Raw genomic sequence first — 23065 nt, 5'->3', positions numbered from 1 at the left:
CCTCGTGGAAAGCACGCAGGCAGATCCAAAGCATCTCTGAGACTTGTTTCCAGAACCAGGTGTTCTGGAGAGTACTGCACAGACTGATGCCAGTGTGCCATCCCACGGGAGGTTTAGACTGGAGATTAGGAAAATTTATTTGCCAAAAGGTTTGTCCAGCTCTGGCACAGCTGCTCAGGACAGTGGCAGGGTCCCCATCCCTGGAGGGATTTAAAAGCTGGGTGGTTGCAGCACTGGGGGACAGGGCTCAGTGGTGGCCTTGGCAGTGCTGGGTTAATGGTGAGACTCGATGGCCTTTTGAGGGATTTCCCAACCCGAATGATTCGATGGTTCTGATTCTATCAGACCTGGGCTAGATCTTCATATAATTTCACATGCAACCCTGCAAGGAATGGCAGGTAGGCTTTGTCCTGCAACCCCACCTGGGCAAACGCCAGCACACAGGCAGAACACCAGACTCTTCAAAAAAAGTGTGGAAGTGTGATGATACAGTTGTTACAGGGCTAAGATTTCTTACTGCTTTACCAATTTTCACTGTTCAAATTTTCAAACAAGGAAAAAAAAAATGGAATAGAATAAGTTGCTTTTCTTAAGGGTAGGCTTACAATGATATGCATAGCCTTTCTAGGCATCATAACAAGCAATGACCTTCTACAAATCTCTGTTCCTTGTGATAAAATCATATGGCACAGCTGTTGTGCTCTTTATGAGGTTTTAGTAATGCCTGCTTTCATTTATATTTCAGTTCTGAGCTTGCATTTGAATGGTATGAGGAATATAATGGAGTTTGGATTAAAAAAGAAGAAGCTGCAGTTCACACTGCAGCTAGGCTGCCCAGCACAGACCCCACTCCCAGCACCCTGAGACCACCAGGGACCCTTGGCAGAGAGAGCCCTGTGCAGCCTCGGGACCTCTGTGCTGGTGTTCAGAGGCCAAAAAGTGACAAAGCAGAAACAAATGGCCTTCAGTAAGCTTCAATTCACTAGGCAGGGTCTAGGACTTCAGTGTAACATTTCTAAAGTTCTGCAAAGAAATAAAATATTCAAAAGCTCAAATCTATCACTCTGTGGTAAAGGAGACTAGGTCTAACACAAGAGGAGAAAAGTAAAGTATTTGTCATTACAGCACACAGACTCAGGGTGGCCTTGAATTCAGTTCTCTGGGGGAAAACCAAATTTATTTTGCAAAGTGAAGTAAATCTTTTAATAAACAGCCATTACACAATTATCCAGCCCAAATGAAAGCGAGCAAAAATACAGAGCTAAGTTCCAAACCTGAACTATGCAACCACAGTTTTGTTGCAGTCCATGAAATTGCAACTGTTTAGTTTACGTCAAGCTAGACCCAGTGGTTTTCTTTTTCCAGTTAGATGAAAAATAAAAGAATGATTTGACTGCTTTTGTTTGCTTTTAAATAAATAATGATATCCTAGTGAATGAGGTTTTCTGACATTGACCTTTCTGTTGACTTTACTGGATATATACTGGGCAGGGATTATTTTGTGGACAAGAGACACTGCAAGTTGCAGAAGTTAAAACATGCAAGTGTCAATCATTTTTGACACATTGGACTGATTGTACCGAGTTTTATTGTTTGTGTCAGAAGTGTCTGGATGCAACTGTGGATCTTTCTGCTCTGTTTATAGACAGCCCAGACCCAAATTCAGATGAACTAGCCAGGTTTCACACAGTCTGATGAAAAACAAATGTCTACAATGGTTAAAAAAAAAAAATTAATCCAGCCATACGACAGTTCTGACTTAGTCATGACACTGTAAAGAAAAAAAAAGACTGGGCTCCCCTCCTTTTATCACTCCAGCCAACAAAGAACTGCTTGTTTCATTTATTTCCCAGAAAGAAGCATTAGCCTTCTAACAAGGTCAGCAAAAAATGCTGCTTTTCAGTTCTGGTGCATTTTGTTCCAAAAATCTGTAAACTATTAAGGCAAAAAGTTGCACTATCCCAGTGCACAGAGACTCCTTTATTCAGATTTCTGAGCTGAAAATAGCTATACAGAGATTTCTCAACAGTTTCAACTGCTAAGTTCTGTGATATTCACATTGAACTAATCTTTCCAATCTTCGATGATTTAAGATTAAAAAAAACAATACAAACAACCTGCAGGTGCAACACCAAAGCTATGATTTAGCAGGAAGTTATTTAAAAGATTACAGATTTACTCTGCCAGCACTTTTAACAATAAATCAGTAAAAAAAAGTGATGATGGAGGCTGCTTGACTGGAGAGCCAGCTTTATTGCTAATGATTAATTACTGATGACTGTTAGATTTAAAATATTAAATAAATATATATATAATTTTTACTTTTGCTTCATGCAATCTTCAGGTTTTGTATTTCATTCACTTTGAAACTATGGAAATGAGCCCTCCACTCTTGCACTGGCACATGTTTGGATTACTTGAGAGGAAATGCTTACACCAACAGGAACTTCTTTGTGTCAAAATTTGAAATGACTAGAATTTGAAAAAATGCCAACATTTCTTTTGAACACACCAACCTTTAACATTTCAGATTTACTAGATGGTCACTTGCTGGTTTAAAGGTGTGTGTCCTTTGATTTAATTTACCTGACACTGAAGTTAATTCCTATTAGACTCTGGACCTATTAACCAGTGTCCTTAAACATAAATAAATTACTCCATTTGAAATCTGCCTGATAAATCACTTTAGAGGTTTTAATTGCAAACAACCAAACGCCCCTCCTCCTTTTGAGAGCTGCATCACAGAACTCTCACTCCCACAGAACGTGCACGTCCTCTAAAATGCTTTCAGCTCCCCTGTCAGCAATCCCCAGAAGCAGGTGCCAGGATTATTTCCACGGATCACAAATGAATTGTGTTTGCTTCTTCCAGGATATCCAGTAATTAAAAATGACCTGGAACAGGAAGCCTTTCCACCATGCAGGTGGTATGAGGGTATGGACTACAGAGAGGGAAAAACATGTTCCTCCCAGTGCCACACATTTCCAGTCAGATTTCCAGCCAATGCAAACCAAGACTTGAAAAATCCTGGACATTAGTGAACACTCTTCATGGACATTAGTGAGCACTAAAATTCATATCATCAGGTTTTTTGGGAGTTTCTGTGTTCTTATCTCCAGAGACTGGCTTGGACATAGTTACCAAAACTGCCTTTTATCATCCTTAAACAATAGTAGTTACACCTCTTTTATCATGGCAGGATATGGAAACTTTGGTTCATGTGTTTATTGTTCCTAGATAGGATTTTGGCATTGTTTTATTGATTGGATTTCCTGGCTGGTTAAAAAAAAATGAAAGCAGAGGTAAAGTTCTATCCCAGTTGTCCAGACCCGTTTGAAACACCATTAGCAATACAGATGAAAGCTAAACTTCTTAGATCCATGGATGATTTTCTACTAAACAACAAGCATCAGAGGCTCTTCACAATAAAAAATTCTAATCTGTAATACCCAGTGTCCTTCATCTTAGAGAACCAGTGAATTAATAGTGAAAGTCATCCTGCCTCTATCACTTGGGTCATGCCAGCACCTTCTGAGGCAAGGTTCTCTCCTTGGGTTTGGGAAAACCAAAAATTAAATAGCTCTTCACCTGGAGGTCGAGACAAGAAGTAAATGTAGTTGAAGTCTTAGGATCAATGCATATACTGACCCTAAACAAATTAACATCAGGCTTTCCATGTTTTCTGCCTGAACTGGTTGATTTATAAAGTGGAGGTATTACCAGCTTCTGCCAGAGATGAGCCATGCTATTTTTCATATAGTCAGTATTTACACATAATCTGATGACGTGGAAGTGGAGATGTCAAGAGCAAATTGAAGCACATGTGGCACCCTTCTCCCTCTGCCAGGAACTCTTCTCCATTCTTCAGTGTTTGTGTGTGACATGTTCTGAAACTGCTCCACACTCGGTGCTGATGACAGAGCAAGCGTTTCCTTCGTGGTGCCAGTCTCCTTCCTGATCAACACTCGGGAGTGACAGCAGGACCTTCTGCTGTCCACAAAGGATTTCTACACTGGGAGCACCGAGCTCCTGCCCTGCTCCCACCACTGACCCTGCTCTCACAGCAGGCTGGGTTGGAGCCCTCCCCCAGGATGGACAGGGATGTTCTGTCATGGACACAGCCAGGACTCGTGCAAGACCTCAGCCTGGAAACTCATCCAGCAAAGAAATCCTCACCTCAGAGCAGGCACCTCCACCTTTGTGAGCTCACGACATCAATGCTGATTCCCAGCAGCTGTCCCTCCATTCAGTGCCCCTGAATGAGGCCACTAATGAGGTTCTCATCAAACCTCTTTGAGGATGTGACTAGCAGACAGCTGATAAACCAGTAGCACAGACAGAAAGTAATACAATCTGCTCCATAGACAGAGTACAGGAACACTGGAACTATTATTATTATTTAGGAATTTTTTTCCCTGCAAATGTGCATATTAATGAATTCATTATGGCAGAACCTAAGAGAATACATATTTATAAGTTACCATGTCAGTGTAGAGAATTAAGAGAGATCCAGGTACATTTTCTGAAGGCAGCATTACCTGGGTCAGTAGATACTAAATATCAGCCATCATCACAGAACAGCCCCAGTCAGCAGGGACCTTGAAAGACTCTCTTGTCCCAACTTACATGGAAACGAATGCATTGCAAGGGAGAAAACAGAGAGGGTAATAGAAGGTGGCTCAGCTCTAACACTTAGAAGGGCACAGCTTGTCCCTGAGCTCCAGACCTTGTCACTCCCTCCCTGGCAGCCAGGTCATAAGAAACTGCAGCATTTAAATCAGCCCCATCTCTGTGCACAGCCTGAGGAAGCACACAGAAGGGCTAACAGCAGGCACAGCTTTCTGAAATTGCTGCTGCTGGAGTGTGCAGAGACACAGAGGGGACAGTGGTGGCACCAGGCTGGGCTGTGGTGCCTTGAGTCAGACCAAACACCAATTTTAACCACAGTTAGATAAACTGAAAGCCCCTATCCACAGCCAAACAAACTCACAGGCCTTTCACAAAGTGGCAGTGCCCAAAATTCCCAAACCAGCAAACTGGGCACTGCTCAACACACGTTTGTGTCACTCACGTGGGGCACAGAGCAACTGTGCCCTGCAGCTGCTATTTGCTCCAAGGCCCAAATCCCACATCCAACTGTGCCACAGCGTGGGCAACAAGTCTTCCAAGGTTTTTTGCAGATAGGACGTTCTGTTTTGTATGAGCTTTTTAAGGAAATCACATATAAATTCAAGCTAACTTATACAGAAAACATAAATACTATTAGAGGGGTTCATTATTTTATGGCAAAGTAAAGTTGCAAATTGTTAAATTTGGAAAATATTTAAATGAAGAACAGATTGTGCTTACCCACTGCATGAAGAGTACAATCACAAAAGAAATCTGTTTAAAACACTTTGAAGGGAGAAGGATGGAAATAACAATGGTTTGGAGTGTTGCATAATGTAGAATAAAGACTGCAAAACAAGTAGCATTTAATTAAAAAAATCTTGCAAAATAAACTCCTGTAAGGACCTAATTTTTCCTCTAAATCTTGCCACATGCAGCTCAAAGCCATGCTCCAGAATGTTTTTAGAGCAGGGGATGCCATGGAGGCAGCTCAGGCACAGGGTGAGCCTTGGCTTGGGGCACTGCAGCTGCTCAGGGATCCCTCAGGATTGCTCTCCTCCTCCAGGGAGGAAAACAAGCACTTACAGAAATCCCTCCTGCCACAAATGGCCCTTAGAAGAATAACGATGGTAAAATGTTAAGAAGAAACAAATTGAACCAGTCTGAATACATGCTAACCTAAGAACATGCTTTCAATCTATGTGACATATTTTCCTTTTCATTCATGAAATGTCACTGAATTTAGTGGTGGTGTGTAAACGAGCACAGAAACTTGCCTAGCATATTACTTCTCTGTAAATTTAACAAGATGCATCAAAGGAAAAAACACCTGATGGCTTTGCTCTGTAACATTTAAAAAGCAGCACTTTAAATGTTAGTGTGAAAACTGACACTAACAGAGTGTTCACTTATAGTTCATAAATAGGCAACATAAAGCCATAGTAAGAGAAAAGGTAGAAAAATACAGCAGATTTTTAAAAGTATGACTACTAACTTCAACCAAGTCTCACTCTATGCTTTTGTATGCCTCCAACACAGGCATAGCATGATTTGGCCACACTCTGTGCTCTGATAAAATGTTTGTAAGTGCCTTTGTACAATTCCCAGCAAATATTGCTGAAAGGAGTTTATAAACCAAAGCAACAAACCATAACAACAAAACAAACCATATTTTCCTCCTCTTCATAAGATGCACAAGGAAAACACATGTGTTAGCAATTGGAAGTGCAGACCTGAAATACTTAAATCCCTCTCTTTTAAGTGGCACATCTTCAAAAGAAAAACTGCTTTTAGTTCCTACAGTAAAAAAAGTGCTAAGGCAAATGACAGACGCCCAGACTTCATTTGTTGCAAAGTCACAAAATTAGGGCCAGGGGAGAGTCACTGCTGGGTGTCCAGCTCCCAGGGCTGCTGCCAGGTCTGTGAGATGCTGGCACAGGCTCGGGCTCTGGCTGCAGGGGGGAGCAGAGCAGGAGCTGAGCATTCCCACTGCTGCCAGCACAGAGCAGCAGAAATCCCCCTGCTTTTGGCTGTGGCAATTAAAGCTAGAGACGTTCTCCTTTAGCCTGGAAACGACAGCCACATGTATTTTAAACTGCTCCCTGAAACATTCAGAGGCTGCAGTGCTCTCTGCAGATTGCTGCAACCCTTCTCTGTAACTTCTCTATGAGTATACACATGCATATACACACTTTGTAGATTAAATCTTACAAGACATATTTTTTTTAATAAAATAGTGTCGCATTTAGTGTGCCTTTGAAAGCCATCAAAATGAGAAAAAGCTCACCAAGACATACTGATGGAATGTTTTCTGGATTAAATAAATACAGACACCGTGTAGATTTTTACAGACTATTTCTAGTGGGAAATTCAATCAATATATCTGAACCACTATGCCAAGAACTGCATATATACCTACACAAAAAGCAGAACCTCATCATACATATATATATATACATATATATATGTATATATATGAAGAGTACTGAATGAAATACACATTGTATTTAATGGGACAGATTTGGAAGTCTGTGGAAATACCCTTATTGGGCACCTGAAATACCTTCAAGAACAGACTTTTCATTAGGTATAGACTTTTATTTCTAATCCTTTGAATCTCAAGAAAGACCTTCCTCTAGAATTCATTACACATGTGTTTTAGTCCAGGATTTGGCTTTCATTCACTTCCACTAATAAACTGAGGGGGAAAATGCTCTGTACAGTGTCCTGATTTATGGCACTGCTGTTTTTTAACTAGGGACAAAGTAGCAGATGTTCAGAGAAGTGGAGGAGTTGGTATGAACAAAACCCCTGCTGTCCTATTCTTACCTCCTGGCCACTGCAGCCCTGCTATAAACAGCCTGACCCACACACAGCTGTGCTTTGGAGCCACAGCAGAGCAGTTGTTGGTTTTGCCTTGTGCTAAGACACTCTGCAGACACCCTAACCTTTCAGATTTTATTCAGGTTTCTTCAGCAGATACCCACTCTCACATCATGGTTTACTACTGCCCATTACATCTTGTACCATAACCAACACTCTTACTGCATTTGTGCCAGCAAGGCAGGTGATGAGACAAAGGCAGAAAAAAGCACTGAAGGTAATTACCCCAGAGGTCAGCCTGTTTCTTATAAATTTAAGACCAAAGTAAATATTGCACTACTTCTATTGGTGACCATTAGCAAGCAGACAAATGTTCAGCATTTCCTTGGATGTGAAGAGACAGCACTCATGAACCACACAGCAAGTGGACAATCAGGAAATCATGAGATCAACTTACCAAAAATTAACCAGAACAAGAATCTGCTGTGTTTTTAAGCCTGCCTTTTGGACATAGTTTCATGACCTTGAGCATGTAAGCTCACCTGTTCTCATCTTCTCGAGCAGTAGAAAAGTTAAAGCTTCAGAAGTGAAATGTTAGGAATTACTTACAATTCTCAATTATTCATTAAAATGTTTTCTTACATTTACAAATTTTCTTTAAAATTTTAGACTTTCCACGGCTTTATTTTCACTAAGGCTTAAATCTGGCAATATCATATTGATGTATGTCGACAATTAAATTTACACTTGAAGTGCTAAACAGAAACAGCAAGGGAACCACACCAGTTATAAGAATTTTGGGGGTAATTCATAGTGCAAAGCAGACTTTTTAGTAGTTTACAAGTTGCTTCCAGTGCAGAACCTCACTATGCAAAAGCCCCACCACCACAACCAAGCAAACAAGCAAACCAGCTACAAATTCTGACTCGAAGAAACACAGGGCTAACTGTGGGCAGGTTATCCAACAGGGGGGATTGTGGGGGCTTTTTACCACCTCAGAACAGAAAAGCACTGAGAGAACTTATTTTTCGATGTCTAACACTACACCAAAGAGCCACGGAGACTCTAGAATAGGTGTCAGAACTTTACCTCAAACAGTACAAATCCACCTGCTGCCAAGCCTAGAGAGGGGGAAATGGAGGAAACGAAGGGGAGAGCAGCCTGTGAGGGCTGCCAGCAGAACCAGAGCCCCCCAGTACTCACGGAGGTTGGGCTGAGACGTGGCCATGGCTCTGTGCGGCGCCGGGCTGGCCGCGTGCTGGCCACCCTGGCCCAGGGGCTGGCTCACGGCTTTCCGAGGATCTTGCCACGTTGTAATTTTTTCTATGTGACTGAGAAAGAAAAGAGACAAGATTAACACAAAATATCTTGTACATTATATAAACAGTTAAGCATGAGGCCGTGAAAGCGTTTGTTTTTCTTATTCCGCATCTGCCCTTGTCATCTCACCCTCACCCACTTGAAATTATCATCTGGTTGTTTACTTTTTCTTCTGTCTTTTGCCCCTGCTGTTCTAATTTCTTTTGCTCTACTGTTAAATAATTACTTTTACTCGAACAATTGTTAAATTCTATTGTCATACTGAAAATCTGCAATACACACTCATCTTCAGATAATTTAATTGTCTGAAAGTTGTTTACTCTTGTCCTACCAATCTTCTTCTACATACTCAATAAATGGCCATTCCTCACTCAGAAACAGTCATTTTGCTGAGTGTTGAAAAGACAGGTGTTTGTCTTGCCAAATCCAACTGCTTTGTTGCTTTCCACACTATGAAAATGAGTCTTTCTGGATGTCTCCAAAATACCAGCATATATTCCCACTAGCACACCAGGCAGATGACAGCCTCGTGACCTCTGTAAAGGCACTAAGAGCTTGTATTGTAATGCAGTTAACAACATACCTAGCATTTCAGTATGCAAACTCTCATATATATGTATTGCCCTGAAAACAGTGGAGTCATGCACAAATCCACATAAATTTTACAGTGAAGTAACTATAAATCATCACTAAAATATTTTTGGCCACAGATTTCAGTGGTGAAAGAACTTGAGTTTTGTTGCAACTGAAAGTTTACACTGAAACATATCTGTTTTGTAAGAAACGTAACAGGACCAGCATTTTAAGGATGAGCATGTAATTCTATTTGAAACAAGAAAAGAAAAAGGAAGCATGTGAAAGCAACCAATGGTCTGGCATCTATGAAGGGACTGCCTGGCTCCAAGCCCAACCAACTCACCAGCCACTGTCTGTACTTGAGTGGGGTCTCCACTGGCTTTTTGGTTACAAAAAGTCTTTAAGGAGAACGTGTCAAGAGGCATAAAAATTTAAACATTCTGTGTCTGGAAAACCATTTTGATCCAACTTTCATAAAAGAACAGTCTAAAATCTTTAGTGAGCTCCATCTTAAACTTGCCATTGCTTTTGCAGCCCCCAGTGGCATGGAGTCACAACTCCACACCCAGCTGATCACCAGGCCAATCCCACAACCCAGTTTCAGGCTATATTGTGATGTACATCTCAAGTATTACCACAAATAGTGTGAATTACAAGAAAAGAAAAAGGAAAATAATCTAGATAATTTTTTAAACAACAGAAAAAATGTGACATCTTTATGCTGTCTGTAGCCATTTTCTTCTCCTCATATTTTGCATTTAATGTACAATTCTCAAACGGAAGATCACACTTTTATGTGAATGTTACTCAGCCTCAAACTGCTGAGTCACTTCCTTTCTTTGCAGCTTCTGGAGTATTTGTTTGTTATTATTCACAATGAAACCACTCACTACTGCTTCTCTCTAGGATTAAAACACTGTATTCTCCCCTCACTGTAAATCTTTATTACATTTTAACCTTTCTTCTCTTTACTCTTACATTTCAAGTACAAGAATTCTTGCATACAGTGCGTGAAGTCAGAGAGCCTCAAACTTTAACAATCATCTATAATATTGAAATAGAACTATGTAGATAAGTAAGGAACTTCTACAACTCGTTTTTATAACTTTTAAAAGATTCTTATTTGAAGCATATTCAAACATATGACAAAGCAGCCCCAAAATCCATACTAAAATTCTCAATTTCAATTTTTTCATAAGCAATTTTTGCATCTCTTATCATTATAAATCCTAATATCAGAGCAGGTAATTTCTCAACAAGGTCTTCATTCATAAACAAGCAGGAAAGGAAAGCAGAAATGTCCATTGTAGCTTCTGTTTCTACATCATGGGTGAGACTGATGGGGGTCTCCATAAGCAAACAAGAACTTTACATATTCCAAGAAAATCAGGGAAAGTTAAATATTTACCACTCAAATGAGATACTGGAGAATGTGATAAATAGGACAGAGAACATGGACCATAACTGCTCCTCCAGCCTGCTCGGGTCATGGCACTCCCACCCATAAAGTCCTGCAGAGCTCCAATTCAGCAAGTGGCAAATTGTATCCCAATGGTACACCCTCACTAAAGAAAAATTACACCAAAGCTCAGATGCAAACAGCTGAGTATTTTACTCAGACTTCAGGATTCTGTTCCACCTGTTGCACCTTAGGCTTTTGTTAAATTCCTCCTATTTGGGTGCCAGCCTCCTGCTTTGAAATGTCAGTGTTCCTCTGCATTTGTGCTGCATTTTGTAACTGCAAGGCTCTAATCCCTGACTTCCACTGCAGCCATGCCAAGACATCTCAGTGAGTTTAAACCAGCAAGCAGCAGCATGAGGGACACAAATTGTCCTGCTTGTACTCACTCCAACAACCAATGTACCTCACTCAGTGGGTTCTATTTTCAGACTTTTTTTTTTTTTCCTGGTATTAGGAAATTCAGAGCAACTAATCTAAAAAGGTTGTGGGGGAACTGAGAAAGACAAACTGATTGTTCTGTAAGTGCACTGTCACCTGAAATAACACAACCATGGAATTTGACTGTCGAGCTTTTTTGGGGTATTTTATCAGGGCTTGAACACAGGGACCGAGGGTGGGTCTTGTGAGGAGCCACATGAGAGTGGGCAGCTGGAGCCTGAGCCAGCACAGCCCTGGCCCAGGAGCCCTCCAAGGGAGCCACACTCCAGTGCCCTGGAGCACCTCCAGCTTCCCCAAACCAAACATTGGGAAATCTGTTTACATCTCCTGGAGCAGAGCCACAGCATTGCCCAACCTTCTCTCCATCCCTCTGCTCCCTGTAAACAAAAACAGCACAGAAAGAAAGTGGACTGGAAGGCAGAGGCCATTCACACTGCTCTGACACTGTGTGATGTGGCAGATATGCCTTTACACAGATGGGAACTTTGTTAAATTCAAGAAAATTACCTCAGGGACACAACATTTGAGTCTATTGTCTGAGCTTGCTCAGGGCACTGCAGTGCAATTTCTGGTAAAACTACAGCCAGAGCCACACCCCACACTGTTCCAGTAAGCAGCACCATGCAGGATGCAGCAGCAGGAAGGGAACGGTGTACAAACCCACAGAATATTGGGCATCTGTGAAAATCGAGTGCCATCTACTTAAAAATCTTAGCTCTAGCATTCTTTTTTACGTGATCTTTATGTCTTACAGTCACAGGTGAGGAAAATGCAAGATATGAAAGGGAATGATTTTTAGCTTCAGAAACAATTACCCTACGTGCACATGTTCAATTCTCCCAGAAATGAATGGAATTTGTGTGTATATATGACACTGCACTATCAAACTGGGCTAAACGCTTACCAGCAGTAGATAAATTTATTGGGATATTTAGAGACCTCCAAACCCACTGGCCACCAGGGAAACACCACCCAATCCCTAAGGATGGCAGTGGTGCCTCCGTGGCTGCCTTCCCTTTAGGTGGTGAGTTTGGCCAAGGGTAGGGCCAGGAATCCCTGAAGGGGATCAAGAGGATCAGGAAAATGCTATAATTAGGTGGCACTTCACAGCAGCTCATGGCAGCTGCTGGAGCTGGTGGGAGGACTGGCAGGGGCTGGAGCCCGTGCCCAGGGCAGGCACTGCTCCTGCTGCCACCCTTGTAATGCAAAAGCAGGAGGGATTTATTGTTCACTGGGACAGCAGCAGGTGAGAAACATTTTAGATTACCTCTTATAGAAAGACCTGTACATAAGCTGTGTGTTTTCCTGGATGTTGAACGAGAATTTGCAAATGCTTCTTGCTGGGAAAGGCAGGATGTGCTCCAACAACTGCATGAGGACACTGCCTCCTGTCCTCAGATTGAATGCCTTCCCTTGCCATGCTGCTTTTCCCCTTCTCTCAACACACACTGGAAAATTTCAAGAGCCAAGTTCTGCTCTCATCACAACAAGAAAAGACTTTACAGGCAGTGCAGCACCATGTCCTGCTGCCATGTTTTTGAGAACTGTAACCCTTAAGCAGAGTGCAGCAGTCCCTGTGATGTAGGAGCTGCCTTCAGACACGTAAGGGACAGTCACTTCTACGAGGGCTTCAAAACCCTGCAACTTCAGTAGGACAGCCCAATTTTTATGGCTTGTCACTTGTTTACTGCTCTGTTAAATTCAAACTTAAGTGGAAATGGGACTGAGTTAAATTATGATCTGAATCACATCCTGCTGAAGACAATGAGCTTCACGCTGGCATGAATCCACATAGAAAACGTTTGGAGAAAATTCTTGATTGGCATCAAGTTTACATGCCAGACTGTGCAGACAAAGCATCTATGTTCATTAGGCTGGCAGTTGTCTCAGACTTTTTTTTTTTTTTTCGGTTTATATTCACATTACCCAAAAAACAAAGGAACGTGGAAGTTAAACAGAATGAACACAGCCAGCTCAGTGCGAGCTTCTCTGCGTTCCCTTGTGGTCATGCCCTGTAATTCCACAGTTAATGACCTAATCACAGCTTTGTCCAGAGGGTACCTGCCTTACTCACTAAGTGCATTTCACTATTCAGAGGCTCTGTTTCTGATGTGCTATGAAGGATTTTCTTTAACTAATGTGCAGCTTCATCCAATATCTACTGCAAAATTTTTCAAAATCCGTTCAAGTGTAATAAGCTTTCTTTAAAAGATAATGAGAAAATCACCACAGTGCAACTTCAGACATCTCCATTCAGTTTTGCAAAGCTATTCCCATTCTACAGATCAGGAGTACAACATATTTAGCACTATCCAGTGTTTTCAGAGAGTACTTTGAAACATCTAGCCCCTGAATCTACAAAATATACATTGCTTTTGTGTTCAAAACACAGCCTCCAGCTACCACCATGAGTATATTAGGAATCACAGGGAGGCACGGGGGGTGTTAATGCAGGTTGGAGGAGATTCTTTCAAATACACACACCCTTTTATGCAATTATATGGAGATAAAAATCTACTTTTTTTTCAGCAAGCACTAAGCCAGATGAAAAGAAGATGAAGGACTAGTGTCTTTCTTTAAGCTACCGTGTGAAGATACAACTTGACAAATGGGTAAGATGCTCCTTTCTTGGGACAATAGTCTGAGATGGGAAAATCAGACAGCTGCAGCATATTTCCTGTTACTGAGCACGGGTGCCTCAACATGTTGAGGTTTCTCGATGTTTCCAAATGTCTGGGGCAGCCCAAAGGGTACTTGGGCTGTTACAAACAAAACCGGGTTTGAAGTCTCTTCTATTTTTCTGCATTCTAGATCACAAATGCTGCCTGGGGCGGCTGAGCCGTGGGTGACGGCCCAGCCCACGGCAGTGCCCCGGCCCTGGGGCCAGGCCGAGGGTGGACACCTCGTCCGGCTGGAGAAACAAATCCTGCATTACCTGCCTCACCTGCCTCAGCCTGCAGCCCCAAGGGAAGGAAATGGAGAAAAATATTGGGACAGAGGAGGACAGGGCCAGGCCCCTGCTCTCAGCAGAGCCCTGCAGGCAGGACAGTGCCAGCCTCTCACAGCCAGCTCCGCCCTTGTGGCTTCTGACACAGGAGGGAAAATGGGAGAGACTCACAAAAATCGACAGCAGTATTTACATTTTACACCAAAATCAGATAGGGAAGAATTTTGCCTGTTCTTCCAGCCCTTCCAAAGCCCTGGCTGGCACCTCGGAGTAACTGGAGCAGCCACTGTGTGTCCACAGCCGCTGCCCAGCGCCCAGAGTGCCCCCACAGACACCCCAGAGCCACAGGGCCTCAGCAATTTAACTCTATGCCGACATTACTCACTGCTAATGTGGAATGCACAAAATTTTGCCTTATTCAAAGCCAAAATGTTAATAATATTTTGTAAAAATCACACACCCAGCATATACATGTGAAACAAAAATAACTATTAGGGGGAAGAGCTTAGAGCTGCATGCTCCTGATTCCATTTCTGCTGTTAAACGTTGGAAAGAATGAGAATATATCATCCCTCACAGCGATAAAAGCACACAAATATAAAATCCAGCATTTCTCCATCACTTTCTTTTACAGAATATAACATTCAGCAGTTCACCCACTTGTTGCTGTGGGAGTTCAAGTGATGCTCTGCAGCAATCCAGCTCACAAGTTTTAGCTAATCAAATTCATGGCACTTGCTTTTTCAGACAATGATAATGTTTAATGAAAATTACATGAAGCTTTAACAAGGAGCCACAATGTAATTATTAAACTGATTGAACCATGGACTTTGTTCTCCTGCTGCATGTTCATCATCATCTCTGATCTTGAAGCTGGAACATTACATCTGTATTTGAATATTTATTACCCTATGCTAAGTAACTCCTTCAGTGAAGAGAGTTGCTCTTTTCCTGAATTAGTTTCAGCATAATTTGCTGTGAAGAGAACTTTGAGAATGTCCTGCTGAGCTCCCCTGTAACTGACTGATTCCATTGTTGGCGTACATGGAGGCCTTAAAAAACATTAAACTAGTTACACAAATGGAAACAAAACACCCTTTCAGTTCTATTGACAACTTAACCTTTAGAATTTGGATGAAATCACAATTCTTGAGAGAAAGAAAAAAAAGGTACTGAATGAAGCTATTATATAGAACATTCTTAGGGTTTTGTAACGTATACAATATATAATAGCATTAATGCATTTATTTACTTGATGAGTGCCTGTAGCACCCATATTTAAAGAGACATATTAATGATTTTATTAAAACCATGTTTATTTTAGTTAGGGGAAAATGTAGCAATTTGAAGACAAAGCATTCTTTCGTGAGAGATACATGACATTTTCAGATGTGTGCACTTCCTGAAATTGTTGAACAGGTTATAGAATGAAAGGAAAGTATCTGTCCTCTACTTGAGCTAGGGGCTATCACAGGCCTTGCTGGGAATGCCTCACTTTAGCAGCATAAAAGCCCTGTCAAAAGAGACCATATTTAGGAACAATCAGGGTTTGCACACATAAAATACAGTATTTTTTTGTATTTAGTATATAAATTGTAACAAGAATGGGAGAAGTGGCCCAACTTAATAAATACTCTGTCTATCAAGGTGGAATTTCTAGACAAGCTGTGACTACTTTAACATATTGTGCATTCTAGTAGAAATTAATACAGGAACAAGAATTCCTCCTTCAACCACGCAGAGTCCCCTTAAAAGGACACATAGAAAATCCTGCCCAGGCAAGAACAAATGGTAGGATAGAAAAACAACCCAGAGCAAAACAGGACACAAATACCTTCGAAGTTATAGAAAAAACACCTAATGTTATATTCGACTGCACTGGCCAGAGGCAGAGAAATGTATGACTCCACAGAATTTAGTCCCAGAATTCTCCTCTGTAATCTAGAATTTTATTTCATGTTTTGCTTTCTGAGCCTGTCAGAAAATCACCATTAATGTTTCCAGGGCATTGTGCATCTTGGCATGTTCATTAACAAAAAAAAGGGATTTTTTTCTAGTACTGGTGCCTTTTAAATCTGAATATTTAGAGGGTTGAATTAATTATCATAATACCAATAAGACTCTATTTTGCTATTTAACTAACAATTATGCACTGCTTTTGTTTTGGAATTCAAAGAATAACTTGTCAAGAGCTTCAGGTCATTGCAATATATTCAAGTACACTTCTGTTAAAAGGCTTTTGTTCCAGAAATAAAACTATTTTCTATTCCATATGTAGGCCCATCTGCAATCCTGCCTGCCTTCTGATTTTGAAACCGTACAGGGAACAGCATTTCTTCAAAAGACAACAAAATACTGCTACAGCAGTCTCGAGAATTTCTTTCCCCAAATGCACAGCAGTTGTTTTAACTTTTTCCTATGACAAGCTTTTGAACTGCTTGGTCAGGATTTCCAAACAATAACACGGATTGGTTTGAGGAACAGCTTTCCCAAGCAGACAATCCTCCTCCTCTGGAAACGGAGCTCAAAGTACACACATTTGTGCAAAGCAGCTCCTGGTACTGCAGAGATCATTCTCACAGCCTCAGCTTTCAGGTCAGCACATTTATTAAGCTCCAAAAAGGTCAAAATAACTTCTGTTCTCTGAACTTCACAGACAGCAATATTTACATTTTAGTGTGAATGCCAGTAGCTACAGCACAGCACACATACAGAGCCCAAACTAGATAATCTTTTTTTTTCCCCCTCCATGACCCAAATCCTCAACTCTTCAGACCAAGATTTCCATCTTGTAAATAAGACTTTAGTCTGCCAAAGAGCAAATGCAAAAGCATTTTCTCCCATGATTTAGGCACAACATAACCAACTAAAAATAATGTTTAGGCAACAAATTTCATTCAATATTATCACAGACATAACTATTTAGATTAATAAAATTACTTTGGGTCTATATTTATCTATCTCATTAGTGGTTATGAGGTAGATAGAATTATTTAAAATATCAAGCACTCAAATCTCTCAGTATTTTAGAAAATAACTTGTTATTGAAACATCATCAGGAACAACTTTGTGACTGGTACCATACCTGTAAACACTGAAGTTTATTCACTTGCCCATATTCAATGTGTCACACTTGTATTTTTATCCAACCACAAATTCCGGTTTTTGGTCCCTGCAATCCTTTCAAGTGTTACATGGTGCAGATTAATCAGAGTCGTAAGAACCACTGTTCCCAACCTGAATGTTGAAAGTTAAAGGAGCACTAGGAATTTCTGTGACGGTGTGCAGTGAGTACATAAGGGCTGTGCAGAGCAGCTCCAGAGCCAGGGACAGCGGGGACATCCCTGCAGCCCACACCTGCCTGCCCACACCTGCCTGCCCACACCTGCACAGCTGCTCGTCCCTCCCTGCAAACCCCAAACCCCCAGAGCAGAACAAAGGGCACGGACAGCAGCCATCAGGATGCCTCTGCCATTTCCTCTGTAAAATAAATTCAATAGGAGAAAATCTGCTTCGCTTACATGAATGCTGAGACAACCATGACCTTGAATGCATCAGGACTTATCTTACTTCCTCCATTTGGGCAATTTAATCACTACTGAGAATACAGTCAGGAAAACAGACAATTCAGGAGACACAGAATTCTTAAACAGACAAAAGGTAGAACAGAATGCTGCAATCTTTGTAAATCCTCAGAAGGTGAGGAAAAGGAAAGCAATCAACCAAATTCAACTGCTGGAGTAAGGGATGTGGAGCATGGCTCTTTCCTCTTCCCTCTAAGATTCAGAAATCCATTAGCACTTCTGATACTCAAACACAGCCCTCACTTTCAGGGGTCAGAAATGTCTGATGGATTCTATGCAAATAATGACAAAACCTTGTCTTTTATCAGTGTCACCATCCTCTCTACTATTCCCTACTACCCATTTAGAGAGTTCCCTCACAACATGGAAAAATTTCCATGGCTTCAATGTCTTACATGGCGTAAGCACATGAGAAAAACCCCATCACTTCTTCCAGTGGAGTCACAAGAAACAAATTAAAATTGGTCAAATTTCTATAAACATCTGTTGGTTTACCTGTTATTATTACCTCCTTACTTTTAATTTTGAAGGTCAGCTTAGAATATAAAAAGAAAGGTCTAAAATAAACGGTTCTTTTCACAGTCAGCATTGGTTATCCACTGCCCTCTGTTCACACAATTTCAATTATGAGTTGTGTGCTGTGAAGGCTCAGTACCTCACTCTGATAGACAAAAATGGGATCAGGTTATAAATAACTTTTTCAGAAGCTTCTTACAAAACTCTGACTCCAAACATATTGGTTCCAGCTGTTCAGAAAGTTTTAATACACAAAGGTCAGGAGATGCCCTACTTGGATTATTTTTTTTTTATGATTCATGGTGGAGGTGATCATCTAGCAGATGGATTTTTCTTGGACACTCGTTCTACCTTCCATATGAGCTGATTAGTTCCCATGGAAGAAAAGGCAGAACAAATAACCACACTAATCGCCAGAGATCAGAAAGTTGACCTTTTCCAATCTCAAAACTAATGTGTATCCAGGAAATCCTGCCAGACACTGTTTGCAAATCGTTGGGAAATGTGATCATTTGCCATGAAAAACAGATGAAAAGCAGGAGCTGGTTAAAAGACCAAGTCTTTTCTCAAACAAAACACTTCCAAAATAAAGAAACAATGTCTGAAAGCTGACAGTTGGTCTGAGCTTAGGAAGGGTGACAGTTCTGCACTGGTGCTCTCTGTACATGAGAATTTAAAAATGAGACCAGAATTCCAAGTAAATTTAGCTGAACATAAGGAATTCCTGTCATTTCTGACACAATATTCCAGCCAAACAGTCTATTTGGAAAGGAATCTTTTTAAGATTTAAGTACAAATGTGGACAAGTTAGGCTTCCCTTAAGCTCAGAATAATGAATAAAAAGATCAGATTTTAGCAATGCAGGTGCATCTCAGTGATTTCCAGCGGGGTGCAGGGAACACTTGTCTGAGGATTACAGGCATGGAAAACAGGCACATGTCACAGGAACCCACTGTGCTGAGTTCTGAAGGAATGATGGAAATGGAGGCACCACAAATTACACTTATTATCAGCAGGTCAGGTGCAGTCCCTAAACTTTTTTATTCAGGAATGCAAGAGAGGGACTGGTCAGGCAATGTTTAGCCTGGACATCTAACCTGGCTAACAAATACAATTTTACAGGGGAGTAGTGTGGGATGTGTGTGTGTATGGAGGGGTTGGAGAAAAATGTTAGCTATCCTCAGAAAAGGTGTGACTTTCTTTAATACTAAAATGTTGTATCACAGCTACAAAAAATGCTGTCACTGACTGAAAAATGTAACTTAAAAGGTCCTAAGTGCTGTAAAATTTCCTAGTGCACCATTTAAAACCCGGTACCAAAAATGTGGTTTTTAAAATCTCGTAGGAACGAAATATTTCAGACCAGCTTCTTACCTGAAAAAGTCTCTCTGTATTTCAACTGGACTTCTTATTTAGTTAAGTGCAGAATTATTTAATAGAAACATATCATATCCTGAGCTGGAAGGGACCCACGAGGATTATCCAGTCCAGCTCCTGACTCCACACAGGGCAGCTGCTCCTCTCCAAACTGCCAAACCCAGGACATCTGCCCTCCTTTACAATTCCACAGCAGAAATATTTTGCTGAACTGTATTTTATTATTATGCAAAGCCTTAAAATCCTTTATGGTTTTTCAAAAGACTCCAAAGACTTTGTAATATCCAAAGTCAAACAGCAAGTGAAAATGAACCTCTGACCAAAAATAAACTACTAGGAGGCAAAAGAAACTTGTAAGAATGTAAATTAAGATGGGACCTGTAAGGTGTTCTCTCATCTTAGTAAGTATCTGTGATGCTTTATTGGCATACTGAGCTCAGGGAAGAGTAATAATTAAAGTCCTGTTAGAAAGAACAACTTATGCCTCACCTATGCTTAAAGTGAGCACCCTCTTGCTTTAGATTATTTAAATAATAAGCATGAAGTGAAAGTACAATTATCTTAATAACAGGTTAAGGACTAAGACAAGCCCAGCTATTCCACCAGCTATAAATGTCACATCAACAAAAAAAATTATTATTTTCATCGTTGTGACATATGATACAAAAGAATGGATCTGTTAAAGGTGACTCAGAACTATGAAGGAAAAATAATGGCTTATACCCACCAACTTCAGTGACAGTTCTACAAAGATCCTGTAAACCTCTTATAATGATAAATAATATTCCACTCACTTAGCACTTCTCACTGGTTATGCTTATTTAAAATGTTTACTATTGATCCTCACTACAGCTCACTTTTTAAATAAAACAATCCAAACATACAAACTAAACACAAAACTCTTCATAACCAAGTGTGAAAAATTGCCTATTTTGTTCATGCAGACTGCATTAAAACAGAGGCACTGTTTTTATAACTTGTTTGGAAGAAAACTTCACACACAAGATCTTTCTTTCAAATCAAATCACCATCAAATTTAACAGCTCTACATATGCTTTGCACTGTATTGCTTCTTTAATATTCATGAAAGCAAATATTTTCCCTGTAAAATCCAAAGTGCCTTAGAATTAAAAATTACAAACCAGTAAACTTTCTATCAGGATTTTGAAATACTTGTATTTAAATGCTTTACAACAAGGTGATCATATTAGGATTTTAAATTGAAATAAACATTTTTTAAAGTGAGAATTCAGTAAAGAATTCAGCAAAGGGAAGACTTTGCAAGATTTATTTAGGCCTAGCAGAGATGATCTGGCAGGTCAAGACCCTTGCATATGCCATCTGGAATTACACAATTGAAGGAATAGTTATTCAAATGTCTCAAAGAAATAATTCAATTGTAAACTGCAAACTCTCAACAGCTAACATTAAATAATTCTTTTTAAAAGCTGTGGTTTATGCAAAATGTCACATATAAATTCAGTTTTAAAAACTGACATAGGGTGAAACACCTTTGCAACTTTTCTTTTTGATAAAAATGCTGGAAACTGAATGCCTCTAGGATCAATCATTTCTATGGGAAAAAAAAAAAAAGTCATGCTTAGTAACCTGATTATGAATATGCAGGGCTTTTCAATCTCTTAAAATTAATTGGAACATTTCATCCATTAATCATGTGATTCCATTTTAAAAAAATCTCAACCTCATACACGGCAGAAAGAACTCCCAGCCTCAGTCTCCCCATCGGGTGTTTGCTCTTGCTTTGGGAAGTTCTCAGTTGTGGTTGAATGTGTGTCACTGTGCCAGAGCCACAGCAGCACGACTGGAATGGGCACAGGAAACAGCACCCACAAAGGTGCACAGCTGCAGCTGCTCTCACCTGAGGGCTGCATTTCAGCACGGCTGTTTTGGGCTTTGGGGCTTTTTTAACAAGACCATCTTAAATTGTCCTTCACACGAGGTTCAGGTAACAGGAGAAAACCAGTAAAAGTGTAATATCCCCTCAGAATCTAACAAAGACTTACTTCCAGTTTGCTTTATACCTTTAGAAATTACATTTTAAGTTACAGTATGCATTTCAAGTCTATCTATCTACCTCCCAGCTTCCTGTTTTTTCTAGAAAAATGAATCAGACATTTGTTTCTCTAAGATAAAAAAAGACCACTGAAAATATTGTTCTAGTCGAAGCCATCCTGACAGAAAAAGGAAATGTTCATGAGGCAATATCCTCAGTAGAAGGCAAGCTTCTAGTAAAGCAAACCAGGCAGTAGCACAAAACGACTCAAATAAATGCAAACATTTGTCAGGAGCTGCAGGGAAGCAGCACAAAGTGGAACTGGCACTGCTCCTGTGCCTTCACTGCACCCCAGATTATTTCACCTGCAAACCTGGGCTTCTCTTTCACCCTCCACTGTTCGACCCTGCTACAAGAAAGATCTGTCAGAACTGCTAAAAAAAGAACACCACGTGAAAACCTCAACATTTAATGAATGTTTTGAGCAGTACTTGACCATAAATATACAGCAGGAACACCAGAATCAGTGCAATGCCCACGTTTTGGCAATTATTTGACAAGAGAATCAACACAGGAGCTGCTTTCTGGAATTCACAGCACCCGAAACCATCTCTGCTGCCACTGATTTCCATCTGCAGCACAAAGCAGGGACCTGCCATGGCAGCACGACACTTCCCTGGCACTGCAACATCATGGCAAATCTGCCAAATAATTCACAACACATATAACTACCCAGCGTTTATGGAAGCAAAGTCAGATCTTCCCTCTGGCCTCAAAGAAACACTACCATAGAAAGAAAACAAACATCATAATGTGAATTATCCAGTCACTGCAGATGACTGCTTAAATGAATATTTCTTCATATATTTGGGTGAGCATTAGCATGTTTAATACCAAGAGCTATCTTTTCATTTACATCTCATGGACTAAAATTGCTAAGATTTTTATAAAGTTACAAATCTCAAACCAGGATCTCTCCTAGCTTTGAAAATGTATGTTTTACACCACACACACCTTTACTGACCAGTCTCACTGCTGAAGCTTTAACAAAACCTTAATTTCTCTTACATATCAATGATTTACTGTTGCACTGTCTGTAAGTTGTAAATAGTCTCACTAGAAATCTCATTTACTCTAGTTATTAAATTTTACATTGTCTGCCCTCTTGCAGTAGCATAATGGCATTGATTTTCCACTTCCATAAAGTTCTCCAGCAACAGAAAAAAAGTCAAAATGCCAACTATAAAAGATGAATAAAGAAGTAGAGCCCTCCACCACCTCTAATAAAAATTAAGCTTTATCTAATATTATAACCTACTCTTGGTAATGTCAGGGCTGACAGTGATGGCAGCATCTGTGAAAACACCATCCATGACTGGAAACACCTCCATCAAAGGAAT

At 40.5% G+C, this 23065-nt stretch overlaps 1 protein-coding gene across 1 annotated transcript in view; it reads right to left on the bottom strand.

Moving 5' to 3' along the window:
- The window catches only part of WWTR1 (WW domain containing transcription regulator 1), a 42217-nt gene that overhangs the window by 11242 nt on the left and 7910 nt on the right, over positions 1-23065 (bottom strand). Inside the window, exon 2 of the mRNA XM_088171160.1 lies at positions 8635-8762. Coding sequence (XP_088027286.1) covers positions 8635-8762 — 128 coding nt within the window. The remainder of the gene's footprint in view (positions 1-8634; positions 8763-23065) is intronic.

Source organism: Sturnus vulgaris, chromosome 10 (assembly GCF_052056855.1).
Source record: "Sturnus vulgaris isolate bStuVul1 chromosome 10, bStuVul1.hap1, whole genome shotgun sequence".
In the NCBI taxonomy this organism is placed as follows: Eukaryota; Metazoa; Chordata; class Aves; order Passeriformes; family Sturnidae; genus Sturnus; species Sturnus vulgaris.
This window is presented reverse-complemented; position numbering and strand designations above follow the sequence as displayed.